Source organism: Acinonyx jubatus, chromosome C1 (genome assembly GCF_027475565.1).
Source record: "Acinonyx jubatus isolate Ajub_Pintada_27869175 chromosome C1, VMU_Ajub_asm_v1.0, whole genome shotgun sequence".
NCBI lineage: Eukaryota > Metazoa > Chordata > Mammalia > Carnivora > Felidae > Acinonyx > Acinonyx jubatus.
The window spans coordinates 24,948,195-24,963,926 of NC_069381.1; the positions used below are offsets into that span (position 1 = coordinate 24,948,195).

A 15,732-nucleotide genomic window follows, 5' to 3' on the forward strand; every position below is an offset into this window, starting at 1 on the left:
GGACGTCAGCATGGCAGAGGAAGACTCTGGCTCTGGGTTCATCCCCTGGCTCCACCTTTGACTACCCGTGAGCTGCGAGCACTTGGTACCTGCTCTGAGCCTCAGTCTCTCCGTCTATAAAAAAGAGGATCACACTGCCTATCTTACAAGGTTACAGTGAATAGAATTTTTATATGTAAGATATGTGGCGCTGATCACATTTAGAAGCTGTGCTACAAGGCAGCTAAGTCTTTAGGATCAGAAAGCCCTTAGGCTTAAATCCTAGTTTGTAATCCTGGACAAATTACTCTAGGCCTTAGTTTCCTTATCCGTAAAATGGGTACTTAGACCTGTCTCACATGGCTACAGTAAAGATTCAATAAGATAATGCAGGGACAACACACGGATCAGGCAGGACTTGACCATAGGAGGGCTAACATCACTGAAACCTGAGAGATTAGGAAACCGGCCTTAATCTCTTAATCTCGCTCTCATAGAGCCTGGCTTCGTGTAGCCTCGGGGCAGAGTTATTCTCCCACTGGCCCAAACTCAGGTACCTTTCATTTTCCTCAGACACCCTGGGCTACTCAGGGTGTCAAGTCCTTGTCCTTTTGAGGTCAGGCTTCAGGGAAAAAAGTTACTTCCACTTTGACAATGACTACAACATAACAGAAATGCACTTGCCTTCGGGGCAAACCAAAGGTCTCAATTCACCTTCAACAGTGATTAATCCAAAGGACGAGACAACCACTATGTTCCCTTTGTACACAGTTCTTTCACTACATTCCCTTTGTACACAGTTCTTTCGTAAGGAGTCCCAGGGTATCACAGAGAAGTGCAGAACCCCAGAAACCAGAAAAGATAACTTTGGAGCAACTAAGCTACAAAGGCAGTTTAGCCTGTGGAAAGAAGTTAAAGGCTGAAGGTAAAATTATGGAAGATGGATTTCTTGTTAAATCCAGTTGTTAAAAAAAGACACACCAGCGACTAGAGATATTTAGTGAATTCTCTAATTATTTTCAGGTTGGTAAAAGTAAAGGACATTATGTTGCCTGATATGCTTATTTATTTACCAAGTGCAGGAGCACTAATATTCTTAGATAAATGGGAGAGGGAAGAGGAGGAAGAGGAGGAGGGGAAGAGGAGGAGGGGAAGAGGAGGAGGAGGAGGAGGAGGAGGAGGAGGAGGAGGAGGGAGACAGAGAGAGGGGGAAAAAGCTAAGCCTCAGCTGTCTTATCTATATAATGGGATGATGATATTAACTTGCAAACCAATCCTCCCGATCATTTCTGCTCTTGGAAAACATCACTCCGTTCCTAAAACCATTGTCCAAGTCTGCAATCACCTTCCTATCCTACCAATCAGCTGACAGAACAGATTAATACTAACCACTGGAGACCTGAAAATATAGACTTAATCGATTTTTTTAAAAAACAGTATTTGACTGGTATTAACTTTGTTTCCATCTGAAATGTCATTTACTTTGACTGTTTTAAACATGTTTTAGTATAGACTGGATTAATATAGATTTGGATTGTATGGATTTAGGTCACATACGGATGGTTTCAAATACGCTCAAGATATCAGTAACTACGGATAATTATATAGTATTTGAGACATAACAGCCATGCAGCTAGGGCCTTAACAATAACCCCCAGTGGTCATGAGCTCTCATTTTTTTGCCAATAGTCTCGATCTTCAGTGTCAAGCCCGGTCCTCCTAATCTACTGGGGAAGAGCTGGTTAGGACACTCCATCTGATAGTCATCTCTTTTTAAGAGAAGCTATAATAAATTTCTCTGCTGAGGAGAAAATCATCCAGAAAACAGATATTTGCTTTAAAGGCTGTCCTAATAGTAAATGGCAATACTCTTCAACATCTGAACTTATGTCAGAACTGGAAATCCCTGTTTAATAACAATCCTTTCTCTGGCAATGCAGAAAGAATGTGCTCTTCTTCTAGACTTATCTAAACTAAAAAAAAAAAAAAAAAAAATTATCTGGAAATTGAAAGAAAAGCACATCCTTTTTCACGAACTATAAATAATTTGGAAGGGGAAAGAAAAAAAAAACCTGTTAAGTTTACCATGCTGGCTGAGATGATCTTAGGATGAATCACACAACAATGTATTAAATTATGCGTTATGGTTCTTACTACACCTTCTATCTTCAAAAACTAACATTGGTGGGCGCCCGGGTGGTTCAGTCAGTTAAGCACCCGACTTTGGCTCAGGTCATGATCTCACAGTCCGTGAGTTCAAGCCTTGCGTCGGGCTCTGTGCTGTCTGCACAGAGTCTGCCTCCACCTCAGATCATCCATCTTCCTCTCACTCTCTCTCTCTGCCCCTCTCCTGCTCACACACTCTCTCTCTCAAATATGAATAAACATTAAAAAAAAATTTTAAAAACCCCTAACATTCGTAACTGTATAACTCTTGCTTAACTATAAAACAGCCCATTGCTTGGCTGCGTCTATCATTCTCTACTTTTGTTACTGATGGGACAAAATCCAGAATCTTTAATGTTTTTGTCTTGGATAAACAAATGGTTGATTAGTTTCCTAACCACTCCTCAAGTGTCATGAAGTTGAATTCAAGGTGGTCTGCCTCTGAGTTTCTCAAATCAGTGGTCTGATGTAGCTAGTAATTCCAAATGAAATTCTGAAAGAAGTTAGTGCTCAAAATGAAACCTGCATCTATTCGAGAGATGAATAAGTAATCTTAAATAGGCACACTTCTTAGTTTTTTAACATAAAACACAGCAGAATCTTTAAATGGTGACTCACATTATAGTCTGAACCATGCCACAGAAGCTCTTAAAACCTAAAGCTACACACGTTCATACATCCACTTTGAGGGGTAGTCCAGCCATGTTTTCCAACAAACAAGGTGCCAAGTCACTGCAGAGAGAGTCATTTCTGTTACTGGCACAAAGGCCTCAGGAGGGCAGATTGCATAAGGCAGCAGTCCCCAGCCTGCTTTTCCACGGGGGTGGAAAACACAATAGCATCCTCTCTCCAGCCACTTTGGTGACATTCCTCCTGACCACAGAAAGTCATCATCTTCATCTTCCAGTTGCCAAATGGCTCAAAAAAAAAGGGAATAAAAGAGAAAATATCATTCATGGAGACTCCTTATTTTCATTTCCCGACTCTCCTCTCTAGTAGATGTATCTTTTCAGAAGAGAATCTTTTTGAGGGCGGGACCAAGTCTGTCTGGAGATCAAATGACATTGAATAGCTGGGAGAAACTTTAATATAAACTTGGAATGACTCAAAGAAGAGGGGGGGAAATAAAACCCTTGGTAAAAAGCCTACTAGCGTGGGGCAGCACTATCAGAACTCGAACCACCACTGCACTCCCTAGTTTTGTAAATTTAAATTTTATTTTGGCTTACTGATCCAGCAAGGGACTCTGATAGGATGTGGGTGAACTTTATTTGGCAAATGGTTACCAAATGGCTAGCCTGAGGCCCACAGCCCAAAGGAGGGCAGAAACTTAAGAGGATGAGTCTGAGGATAAGTTCTTGTCTTTCCACATTCACAACAGTAGAAAAAAAAAAAAAAAGACAAAAAGACATGAACTCACACGTGGGGGTTCTTAATTCTGAGACAGTCATCATTTCTTTTTTTCTTAAACAAGAAAACCTAGGGAGGGGACAGCCTACGTGAGAGTGTGTAAGACCAGAGAAAGAACAGCTCAAGTTTATAAGACCATCTATCCGTGTATTCCTCTTCTCTTAGTTTATTCTCTTTCCCTTGGAAAGATCAGAACTAAAGGATCCCAAGTATCTGAGGCAGGAAATGAGTAAGGCAGGAAGAAGGATGTGGTCTGAAAAAGAGTGGATTCTGGGGCTGAGCCAGAGTGAGTAACAGGCACAGGGTCATAGATGGGGGAGGGGGTCTTGGTGGCAGGAACAGAAGTCTCAGGTTCAATCAGCTTAGACTAGAAAGTCAGTGACAGAGGACTTATGTCCGGAGAAGCAGAACAACAGCTTCCTAAAAGGTTATCCTCTACTGACAGGCAGAGAAGCAATAGCTGACGAGGCCTACAGCCAGGAGAATCATTACAGGGACAGGAGGAAGAAGAGCTGGAGTTTCCTCCTTTCTTTGAGGGAAGTGGAAATAATAGACGTTGAGTGTGCTTGACAAAGGTAAATTAGAAATTATGTCAGGACCTGGAAGAGAACTGGAAAAAGCTGGGCAGTGAGTACATGATGAAATACCAATGTTCCTGAAGCATCTATGTGCCACATCTCAGTAAAACAACAGCTTTAAAAAAGGAAAGAAAAAAAAAAAAGGAGTGACAACAGGAGAGACGGCTCAAGCAAAACACAGTTGGGTAACTGAGAAACCAACTCAAGAACAACAGAAATACAGAGCAAGAAACCACTTACTTTCTCAAGATTAAGGTTGGAGGGGAAAAGGCATCTATCCTTCCCAGTGTGTGTAGACAAGCCTAGAAACAGATCTTGGGTGGGCAGGGCTCCCATGATGAAGAGTGCCTGGAAAGGGCAGGTGCCAAAAGAGCACCATTACCCATCTGCTGGACCCTCTGTGAAACAAGCCAGCCCCTGGGAATGAGCCAAACCAGAAACTTTGGTTCCTGCCTTGCAGGGACTGGAATTTAGGGACAGAAACAGTGAGAAACAGTTTATCAGCTGATTCAAAAAGGGTGGATATTTCCAAATACAGATCCAGATGTTGGGGGCTACGTGGGAAAATCACTTTTATATTCTCCACGGTGCCTAGGGCAAGGCTTTACATGAAGCAGGAGCCTAATAAAAGTGTGTTAATCTGGGTGAAACCAAAACTACTTAGCTGTGCAGGCATCTTAAGATTCCCGACAGAACCTTCTGCCCTATAATCAACACACTTAGTTACTTTCTTCCTATTTTACAATGGAATGATATGAAACCCTACATCCCCGTGACCTAAACCTAAGCCCTAATCCACAGACACTGCCACAGGTCTGCTGCCCTGTACTGGAATAAAAGATGGGGAGGGCAGGGAGGCAGAAATATAGGTGCAACAAGGAATTTCTTTCCTTCATTAGCCTGTCATTTTCAGACTCACCTAGGAATCCTGGCAGTTCCAACATTTGGGTTGACTCAGGAGGAGAAGAAAAATCCCAGGCGAATGGTAATTGGATTACCCAGTTATGCCCCAGAGCCAAATGGCTGGAAAAGGCCAGGACAGCAGGGTCTGATACAGTTAAAGTGACATTATTTTCTAAACCAAAAATCAAGACACTTGGGCTGATGGACAATGGAATGGAAGATTCTAAATTGGGGCTGTCCTAGAAAAATCGGGGACATATGGTGGATTTAGGTCGGTTGCTTATTTCACAACAAGGGATCCTCTGGGCCCAATATGCTAATGGAGGGGATTAGAGCCCTAGGATGGGAGACATCTAAGGGGAAAGCTGTCACTGATTTGTAAAGCAGGAAAAAGAATAAAAGAGTGTGTCTGCAGACCGCACTGGAAGAAGGGGAACATTCTGGCTATGGAGTAGGCAGGAAAGGAAAGTTGATCAGAACTGAAAGTATGTCACTGAAATCTGTTTAGGTATCGAAGGCAGGAGTGGGGAAGGGACAAAGAGGTGGGATCACCGGCACTGACTGGTGGCATCCAACGATATAGAAGTCAGGGGCCAGGAGTTCAGATGGCAGCTTCATCATTAAACTAATGGCAACCTAGCCTTGGGCAAATTATTCCCCTCTCTGCGGACTTCAATTTAAACAGAATCTCGCAAATCCCGATTTTTATGTAAAGAATCCACAATTCAGTATACCTTCATTTGGCACAGAAAGGGAGAAAACGCTCTTCTAAAAATGGAAGACAGGACAGACACAGAACAGCTTGTCCCTTTCCATCCAATTAAAAACCTCGTGAGACTGAACTAGATTAAAAACAAAACTCTCCAGCGAAGCGGCAGGCCCTCCAAGCGAAGCAGTCCCCTACCAACAGAGCGCGGCGGAGGGCAGCAGCCTTGGCCCTAAACGGCCGGTCCATCCCCCGGTGGATGGCCGTCCCCGGAGGACGGGGGTGGGGGTGGGGTGCGCGGGGACCGGGGGCAGGGGCGCGGACACACGGAAGCGTTCGGCACGCCCAGGTTGACACAGCGGCTTCCGGGAGAGTGCGGGGCAGGCAGGGTCCCCGGCGACGGGGGAGGCAGAGGGCACCTCCCAGGCGCCGAGAGGGCGAGAGTCGCGGGCTGGCACGGCCTGGCAGCCGAGCAGGCCCGGGCCGGGAGTGGCACCGGAGGGCGGTGCCCGGCTTCCAGTGCGACGAGCGCGGGCCGCGGGCCCCCTCCTGGCGTGAACCCCTCCCCCGCCACGGACACTGACCTGTCCAGGGCCCGGCTGGGCCTGGCCGGGCGGGGCCTACGCAGCCCCTCGGCCGGGCGCCGCCTCGCACGGGGTCCCGGGCCCGGGCGGGCCGCCTCCTCTCCGCCGGGAGCCTCCGAGCCGGGGCCCGGGGCTGCCGCGGCGCATCCGACCGCACCGGCCCGGCCGGCGTCAACAAAGGGCGGCGGGGGCGCGAGGCCGGGACGGGGGCGCGGGCGGCGGCCGGATTGCGCGCGCGCGGCGGGCGCTCGAGGGCTGCAGCCGCCGCGGAGACAATGCGGCGCGTCCCGGCAGGGCTCCCGCGGCCGCCTCCGCCGGGGGCGGGGCGCGGCGCGGGGCGGGGCCTGGGTCATGCGGGGCGGGGCCTCCGGGAGGCGGGGCGCCGGCGCGGAAGCCGGGCCGCGCGTTTCCTTTGTGCAGCCGCGCCGGCCCCGCCCCGCGCCCTCCGGAAGGCGCCTCGAGCCCGGCGGCGGGTTAGGGACTTGGGCTTTCGATTTAGGGAGGCGAGCGCCGCGCGGCCCGTCGGAAGTCCCCAGTGCGGTGGTGGACTGTGGAGTCCCGCCCCGCCAATTCGGAGCAATAATAATAAGGACTAGCAGTAGTGTGTCAAGCCCTACGCGCACGCATTCCCACTTAGGGTTCACAATAACCCTGCAAGTAGTCATTATTCTCCCCACTGGGAACTGAGGATCACAGATGTTAAGTAATGACCAAAGTGACCCAGTTACACCTCCATAAACGGGGACAATGCTTACTCTTTAGGCTTACTGTGAAGGTTAAGTGAGGACATTTACTCAATTTGCCTGCAGTGCTTGGCACACAGTTGGAGCCCAATAAATGTTACTTCTCTTCCTAAACCACACTGAGTTAAACTGAATTGTCGTGGCAAGCACATTCCTAGTCAGTAGATAACGCTAGGAGCTGCAGGGGATACCAAAGATGTACAAGGGTGACTCAACACTTCTCACCACCCCGCCCCCCAGCTTTATCAGGAATAGATGACACGAACTTCTTTCTCCATGCTTGACTTCTTTCTATTCCCAACATTTTCCCATTTTCTTGCCTTTCTTGGCATTCGTATTCTCCCTTCCCACTGCCTTTTTCCTTCAGGCCTCATCCCTCTTTCTTTGTTCCTGCGTCTTACATTTATTTTATATGCTCTGTTTACTTCACTCCCTCTTTTCCTTATTCCTTTTTTTCCTCGAATTTTCAAACCTCCTTTCTCACACTTATAAACAAAGGTAACATAGGATAGAATACTCGACTTCTATTTTCCTGCCTCCCTGACTTTACTTGCTCTAGTCCCTCCTAGATTGCCCTTTCCCCAACTCTGCATGTCTAGGTCTCACTTATCCTTCAAACTCTGGATTCAAGAACAAATGGTCAGCAAACTTTTTCCGTAAGGAACCAGATGGCAAATATTTTAGATTTTGCAGGATATACTTTTTCTGTTGCAACTCTTCAGCTCTGCTGTTGTAGCAGGACATAGCCATAGACACATGACCACATGAATAAGTGTGGCTGTGTTCCAATAAAACTTTATGGACACTGAAATTTAGATTTCATATAATTTTCACATATCATGAAGTATTCTTTTGATTCTTAAAAAAAACTTTTTAAATGTAAAAACCATTGTTCAATGGTTTACAAAAACTTGTGTTGTGATGGATTTGGCCCTTGGGATGTAGTTTGCCAACCCTTGCTCTAGAACAACGCCACTTCCTCCCAGTGATCTACCCTGATAATCTCTACGTGGTAGTAACTTTTCCCTCTTAACTTTTAAAGCACTTACATATAATCCTTCTATGGCATTTATCACATTTTGGTTTTTATTGTATGTTTCCTTCCTGTGCATTTCTCATCTTTCCCAGCAGAACTTAAGCTCTTTGAACATAGGTTACAGACCTTATTTCTCTATATATTACTTCCCATCCCACAGTGCTTTGCATGGAGCAGGCATGCAAACATATACAGAATTGATAAATATTTAAGACTTGGGTGGTTGACAATAGTTTCCACGGAGTGCAAAGCTTACTTCTCTCAAGAGACAGTACCTTAGGAACAGGATGCTTGTTATATGTATAGATTTCAGAAAGAGATTTTTGAGAGCTTTATAGAGAAGATAGAGAAAGCTAGGCAAATGTCAGTTCATTTAGGAGTTGTGGGATAAGATGTACTTGAACAAAGAATGTATGTTATCACCAACCTGCAGACAGAGCATGCGTCCTCAGTCGGGTCTTAGTCAATATTTCTATCAGCAAATTGGTTAAAGACAAAGAGAACATGCTATATAATTTACAGGTGGCAAAGTTAAGCAGAGGAGTTAATATAATGAATAACAAAATTCAGATATAAAACATTCCTGCCCCTTCCCTTATCCTCTCTGTGCCTCTGTTTTCTTATCTTTAAAATGGAGATGATAAAAGTTCCTGTCTCAGAGGGTTACTGTCAGGATTAAATGAGGAAATACACAAAAAGGCCGGCAGAGAAGGCTCAGTAAATATTAGCTATTAACTGTTACTATTTTCTGGCTAGGCAGGAGCTATGGGCTGAGTTCACAAAATAACATTTAACAGATATAATTAACTACATTTTGGCTCAAAATATAAATTGTACAAGTTTGAGAGTGAGGAGACCTGGAATGATAGCAGCCCATGTAACAAGAAACCTCAAAAACAAACTAAAAAATAAACCCCAAACCCAACCCTCTGGAATTCAGGTGATTCAGTGCTCGGTGAACCAAGGGTGTCATTCCCCTGCATCCCAGGAGCTAATGTGGGGCTCTGGGTGTATCATGCTAATGAAGGAAGGTGAGGGAGTTATACTTGGAGCCAGAGTCAGGGCACTGCACTTTAATAGCAGTGGGACCTTGACCCTCTGCAGGCTTTTACTCCATCCTCTGAATTATGGGAACAATAATATTGACCTCCCAGGGGTATCATGAGTTGAGTTCAGAAAAATCTTGGAACAGTCCTTGGCACACAATAGGTGTTCAAACAAATGTCAGTTCCCCCCTACCATACCATGCAGATACAGGAAACAGTCCTGCCCCTTGAAAGGCTTATAAAGCTAGGTCCAGGTGCCAACTTATGGTGGCTGGTGGCTTTTTACGTTTGGAATTACTGTGCTTAATTTTGGGGCTCACACTTTGGGAGAATTAATGAAAAGGTAGAATGTGGCTAAACAAGAATGACCAGATGGTGGGAATGGGAGGTCTTGACACCGGATGGGTAACAAAAAAAAAAAAAAAAAAAGGCAAAAGATCTCAGCTATGCAAGCCTAGAGATTTTCCTTTTTTCAATGGGAGGGAGGGGAAAGAGACATGGTAACTGTCTCCAGACACTGCCAGAGAGGGACTCTGTTACAATTCACGAGACAGTCACAGCCAGTAGTAGAAGTTCCAGGAGAACTAGTTCGGGCTCAATTTGAAGAGCAACTTTTTGATCATTAGAGCGATTCCACAGTGAAATGGGCTGCTTTTCAAATTGGTGAACCCCTTACTCTTGCAAGTGTGCCAAGAGAACGGATAACCTCCTTCCTGTCTTTTAATTTTCCTGATGTTCTTTCTCCACATTCTTTTCGCTTTTCCTTTCCTTGATCCCATCCTCTATTCCTTCTAGGACATTCATAGCCCTTTCCCCTACTCTGTCCCCAAGTGCTTTTCTTCTCATTTCTCCCTCCTGACTTCCCATGCTCTTTGTCTCTTGGCTCTCCCCACCCCGGCTCCCAGCGCACACCTAGTCTGATGACTGGAACTGCCTCCTTGACTTGCTCAGAATGTCACAGATCCGGGCCAAGACTGCTGTGCACACCAGCAGGGAGGGGAAGGAAGGCAAAGGGACCGCTGTGAAGGCAGAGATCATGCTGGGACTTTCTCATCAGGGTAGAGGGATCCTCCGACTGAAACCCAGTCGTGGAGAAGGGCCACTTGTCACTGGGCACTCACAGACTCTTGGGGATCCCAGAGCTGGGCAGTTCTTTCAAAGATGCTTTCCACGAGCTGAACTCATTCTGAATCCCCTTCTAGCTCCTCCTAGGCATTTGTCGTATCTTTGATCTACGGCAGCCATTTGTCATATTTCCAATTTCAAGAACTCCCTCTCCTACCAAATGAAGCAGAGAACTGAGACAACTGGAGACCTGCCTGAACCCTCAGCTTGGCATATGGATATGCAAACATATCTGACAGCAGTGACATGTAGGTCTCAGAGTCTGGGTCTAGAACTTTCAACTTTCCTTTCTCTATCCTTTTATATCTTCTGTGTCCCCTTTCTTTAGCTTTGGTTCATCTTCCCATTTCCTCCTCTCTGTTTTCACCTACCCAGCTCCCTTGTTGCCTCGTGGGCTTGCAATGGCTTACCCGCCCATGCCAGATGCCCAACTGAAATGTGCCAGGGAGTGGCAAGGAAAGCCAACTCTCTCCCCTCCCTCGAGGGCCCCACCCCACTTCATACCGTGAGCTGGGGACTGCTGGACACTAGGGCTCTTGGGGGCAGGCAGGCCTGCAGGCATGGCCGTGATGATCGCCTGGGGATGTGGTGATGGGCCAGCGCGAGTCTCAGGCACACTCTTCTCCCCAGGTACCGCCTCCTTCCAGTCATCCATGGTGCACTGCTGGGGCTGTTAAGGGACAAGACAGAGATCATCCCATAAATTGCCTCTACATCGTTGGATACGCCCCGTCTTCTGAGGATTTGGGGTAGCAGGTGAGGACTTTAAGATTCAGCCAGCCCCAAATTAGGGAGGGGCCCCTTTACTTTCTTGGAACACCCAGAGAGGACTTTGACAAAAACACATCCGAAAGGGGGCTGTGGGATTGCCCGAGCTGTCCTCCCCCTTTGCTCCTCGGACCCTGGTGTTGGCTTACTCACCACTGGTGAAGTGGGCTGCAGTTGTAAGATGACAGCTGAAGCATGCTGGAGCCTGCGAGGGGTGTGGGCCAGGCCTTCAGGGTATCCATTGTGAGGCCCAGCTTCTGGCGTGGGAGGGTGACACTGCTGAGCGCTGCCAGGCTTGTGCAGATTGGCCGTGGGGCACTGCAGCGGCAGGGCGGGTGTGACTGGGCCTAGTGGCATGGCATGGGCTTCGGGGCTGGACTGCGGGGCCAGGCTGGGGGGGACCGAGGTGAGCTGGGGCTGGGGCTGGGCTTGGAGCCGTGACTGCTGCTGCTGTGGCACTGGTTGCTGTGGCTGCTGCTGGAGCACAAACTGGGGCTGCAGGTGCTTGGAGGACGGCTGCGAGAGAAGCTGGTGGGGCTGCAGCTGAGCGTAGGCTGAAGGGGGGAAAGAGCAGGTCAGGGGGCACGGCTTGACCTCATCTTCTGCTGTGTCCCCAACTGTGCCCCTCCCACCTCCATATCACAATGGCTTCCCAAACTCAAGGTCTCCTGCTTTGATCTCTTTCAGCTTTCACCTAGAGCCTTGCCTGGCCACTGGCATGGCGCAGCTGTCTCTGTTTCCTCGCCTTCTTCCTGTGCTGCAACATTGTTCCCTCTGGCTGCCCCTCAAAGCCCAAAGCAAAGCTCACCTCATCTGTGAAGCCTTCTTGGACCATGCCTGCTGGTCAGAGGAACACTGGATTCTACAGGGTGCCGTGTGCTCTCTCTCCTCTGTGCCCTTGGCTCACTTGCCTCCCAGCCTATGGTCTGTGTGGCCCCCCCATCGCCCAGCCCAGCTCTGTCTGTTCATTCACACCCTCTGGCTCTGCTCAGGCTGGGCCTCCTCCAGGAAGAGCCAATTCACATAGATGGGGGCTGGGCTTCTGGTTCCTTCTGTTATATACAGAGGGACCTCGGGCTAGCTGCTTAACCTCTCTAGGCCTCGGCTTCCTTCTCTATAAGTCAGAAATAAAAATAGTTCCTGCCCAGAAAGTTGTTGTAAGGATGAAATGAGAAAAAAACTGTGTGAATATAATGAGAAAAACAAGTGACATACTGTTCATAGCACAGTGCCTGGCATACGGTCGTGCTCAATCATTTCTAGCTATAATTAAAATGATGATTTCAATCTTGGTCTCGGTTCTCAAAGCATCCTGGACTTATACATCTACCATAAGAACGTGTATCACAGCGCATTGTAAGTTCTTCTTAGCTCCCTTCCCTTCAAGATCATGAACTCCTTGTGGTCAGAAACTATTCTGTATCTCTTTAGCCAGAGCCTGGAATAATGCCTGACATCAGATGGGTGCTAAGGAAATAAACTTCTTGTCCTGAACTGCAGTTCATGTGTTGTCATGTGCTACTAGCCTTTTCTTCTCCCATTTTAACCAGGCCCTCTCTTGGAGGTGAGGATTCTTATACTTTTTTAGTAATCTGTTCAGCGTCTAGCTCATGCCTTGTATACACTAGGGATTCAGAAATTCAGCTCAGAGATTGATTGTCCTTCCTCCTCACTCTGTCTAGCAGCATCCAGGCGAGCCTAGCATGAGGGCAGCTAGCTCAGCTGAATGTGTCTTGCCTCACGGTGGCCCTGCAGCTGGAGGGGAGCCACCAGGGAGGGGCTGTGTCTTACAAATACACAGGGTCACAGGTGGAAGCTCACAAATGCATTTTTACAACCAAAGGTTCCCATCGAACAAGGATAAAGGCAAATTTGGGATCCTAAGCTAACATTTTAAAAGGATCCTATGATCCTTACAGGTGCAAAGCAAACAGATTTCAGAGCATGTGTGTGTGTGTGTGGGGGGGTGCTTCTTTCTTAAAGTTTGTCGATTTACACACACTATCTCATCACAGCCCAACACAGAGTTCCAAGGAGAATGCCATTCAGAATGGAAGGAAATGGAACAGAACGGAAGGGGAGGGAAGGGAAGGGAGAGAAAGGAAAGGGAAGGGAAGGGAGGGAAACAAGAGGTGTTAAAGGAAAACAAGGCGGCCCATGGTGGCTGACTGCTGTAGGCCGAGAGAGGGAAAAGGGACAGCCCACAGGCTATGGTCTGGATGACAGTGAATACAGAAGAGGGAAACTCTGGAAGGCAATGTGGCTTTTAGAGAAACTTCCTGGGTTTGGGTGGTGGTGGAACATCCAGATGGAAATTGCCAGTAGGCATTTATTTGGTGATTATAAATTGCCCCTGCCTCCAACTTTAGCCTTGTCTCCCAATTCCACATTGAATGGCACAAAACTTAACAATCAGAATTGTTAATCAGGCAAACTAAACAATCAGGACTTTTTAAGATGACTGTCAACAAGTCACTGGAGAGGTACCAAAGAGGCCACGTGGTGCCCTGTTAGGCTCGAGGGGCCAAAAAGACCTGTAGAAGGATGGGCATTATCACTGAAAAAGCAAGCAAACCTCTCTGTCTCTCAGTACAAAGTCACAAATTCCTGCCCTGGGAACAGCCGCTCCACGGGTTGCCCCTGTGAGGTGAGAGCTGGCGCAGGTGCAGGGCAGGGAGCCGAGCATCAGTAGCGTGTCCCGCTACTCCCTGGCTGTGTGGCCCACGGCGGGTCCTGCTCCTTCTCAGGGATTCAGAGTTTTATCTGAAACAGGAGGTTTGGGCAAGGTGAGCGCATGAGTCTCTCCCAGCTCTAATCTGATGAGGGTGGCTCTCGTAGGAAAGTAGTTGAAAATTCGGGATTTATAAGGTGGTGAGAAGATTCGAGAGGAAAAGGGTTCTAGATCTCTAGCGCACAGAGTACAGTTAGGGAAAATACGCATTTGCTTGACAAGACTGGAAAAGAGACCGCCGGCCTGCGGCCCTCTATCCCAGGGCCTCCCCGTCCGGCCCACTCTCTCCCCTCTACGCTGCTCCTGGAAAACTGGATGCATTGTTTTAGAACAGATGATGCTAGCGTATGCTAGGGATGGAAACAAGGCTCATGAAGGCGTAGATGAGTTCACAGATCAAAGACCGAAGGTATTTTGGGGGAGTGTACACCCGTAACCTTTTGAGGTTAATAAAAAGCAAAGACCATGATTTAGCTCTGGCATTATCCTGGCTCAAAAGTCCTTTTATGTAAAGTATTGCAATGACTTCCTAATTGGTCTTTCTGATTCCTGTTTCTTCTCTCTATAATCCATCTTATGGATTGCCAAGTAATCTTTCTTTTGCAAGTTAATCTTCCTAGTGCACAGATCTGACCCCCGATTAAAAGCCATCGGGGATCCTCCTTTGTCTGTTGTCTAAAGCCCTTGGCATTCAAGATCTCATTACAACCTTTGAATTTTTATTATTTCTTTGATCAGAGCAATCTACTACTCACTGTCCCCTGTACAGAACTTGTGCTTTGTCTCATCCCGCTTAGAGTGTCACACAAATCAAACCCTCGTCATCCTTTCCCTGCCGTTACAGCCAAGGGACTCTTCCCTTTCTCTGAGCTACACCAAGATCTCTCTGCTTTGCACGGCCCTCAGAGATGCAGCGTGTCCAGCGGTCAAGGATAAGCTCTAGAGTCAAAGTGCTCGGATTTGAATCTTAGCTCTGCCACTTACCAGCAGTACACTGCTGGGCAAGTTACTTGACCTCTCTGAACCTCTGTGTCACCATCTTTAAAAGGGGTAATGATGATACCTATTTCATAGTTATTTCAGTAAATGACTTATCTCCTTTCAGAGGCAGAATTTATGGGATTCATTTGTTTCATCCAAAGAACCTTGGATTTAGTGGATGCTCAATCAGTATTGGGGAATGAATGAATGAATGAATGAATGAATGAATGACAACATGGTGGGACTCTGTTTGTTCCACAAAACTTTTCCTCTTCAGAACCAGAGCATGGATGAGAGGGATACAAACCCACAGATCATTTTAGTTTAAGCAGCACCCTGGTTTATTGAAGACCCTCTTCCTGTCCAACCCCCGCTCACTACCTTCCTGCACTGACTCACAACCCACCCAAACTGCTCTACTTGCTGTCCATAAAATGTCATATCCTAGCGTGCCTGCTTGGCTTTGATTTCAGTGCTTCCATTTTCTGGAATGCCCTCCTTCTGCTTCAGTGATCCAAGGCTTAAGCTTCTTTGGCTCAGGCTCAGCTCCTGTTGTCTCCCTCTTTGCCTTAACCCTCAATTATGGGTTTTCCCTCAGAATTCCTGAAAGTTTTTATTGTTTGTTTGGATTCGTTTGTGATTTAACATGTACTATCTTGTATACATATTTCCTTGATTCTTAAAAATTGATTCTTATTCCCCTTCTCATTTTAACATAACATCCCTTAAATTGGCATGCATATCGCGGTTGCTGTTGGTTCAATGGCAGTGCTTTTCCTCCTTAGAGTTTAGTAAAATAATGCCACACCTCACAATCAGTGGTGTCCTAGATTAAATGAAACGGCAATACTTTTACTCTTTTGTGTGTGTACTTCCTATCTATCCAACTATCCTTTTCAGTCAAAGGCATGTTCTCTGTTTCTTTTTCTTTTCTTTTTTTTTTAATTTAAGAGATGTGCTTTTGGGGCACCTGGGT

General features: G+C 47.0%; 1 protein-coding gene across 5 annotated transcripts in view; it reads right to left on the reverse strand.

Annotated features, from left to right (window-relative positions):
• PHC2 (polyhomeotic homolog 2) overlaps nt 1–15,732 on the reverse strand; it is a 115,575-nt gene that overhangs the window by 19,617 nt on the left and 80,226 nt on the right. For 4 of the 5 annotated variants that reach the window (XM_027059747.2, XM_027059745.2, XM_027059749.2 and 1 more), the window contains 2 exons: nt 11,198–11,598; nt 10,781–10,946 (listed from right to left, as the gene is read on the reverse strand). In XM_027059747.2, the coding sequence (XP_026915548.1) occupies nt 10,781–10,946; nt 11,198–11,598 (567 nt within the window). Of the gene's footprint in view, nt 1–6,326; nt 6,578–10,780; nt 10,947–11,197; nt 11,599–15,732 lie in introns of those variants that run through there. The other variant, XM_027059752.2, reaches the window with a different exon arrangement.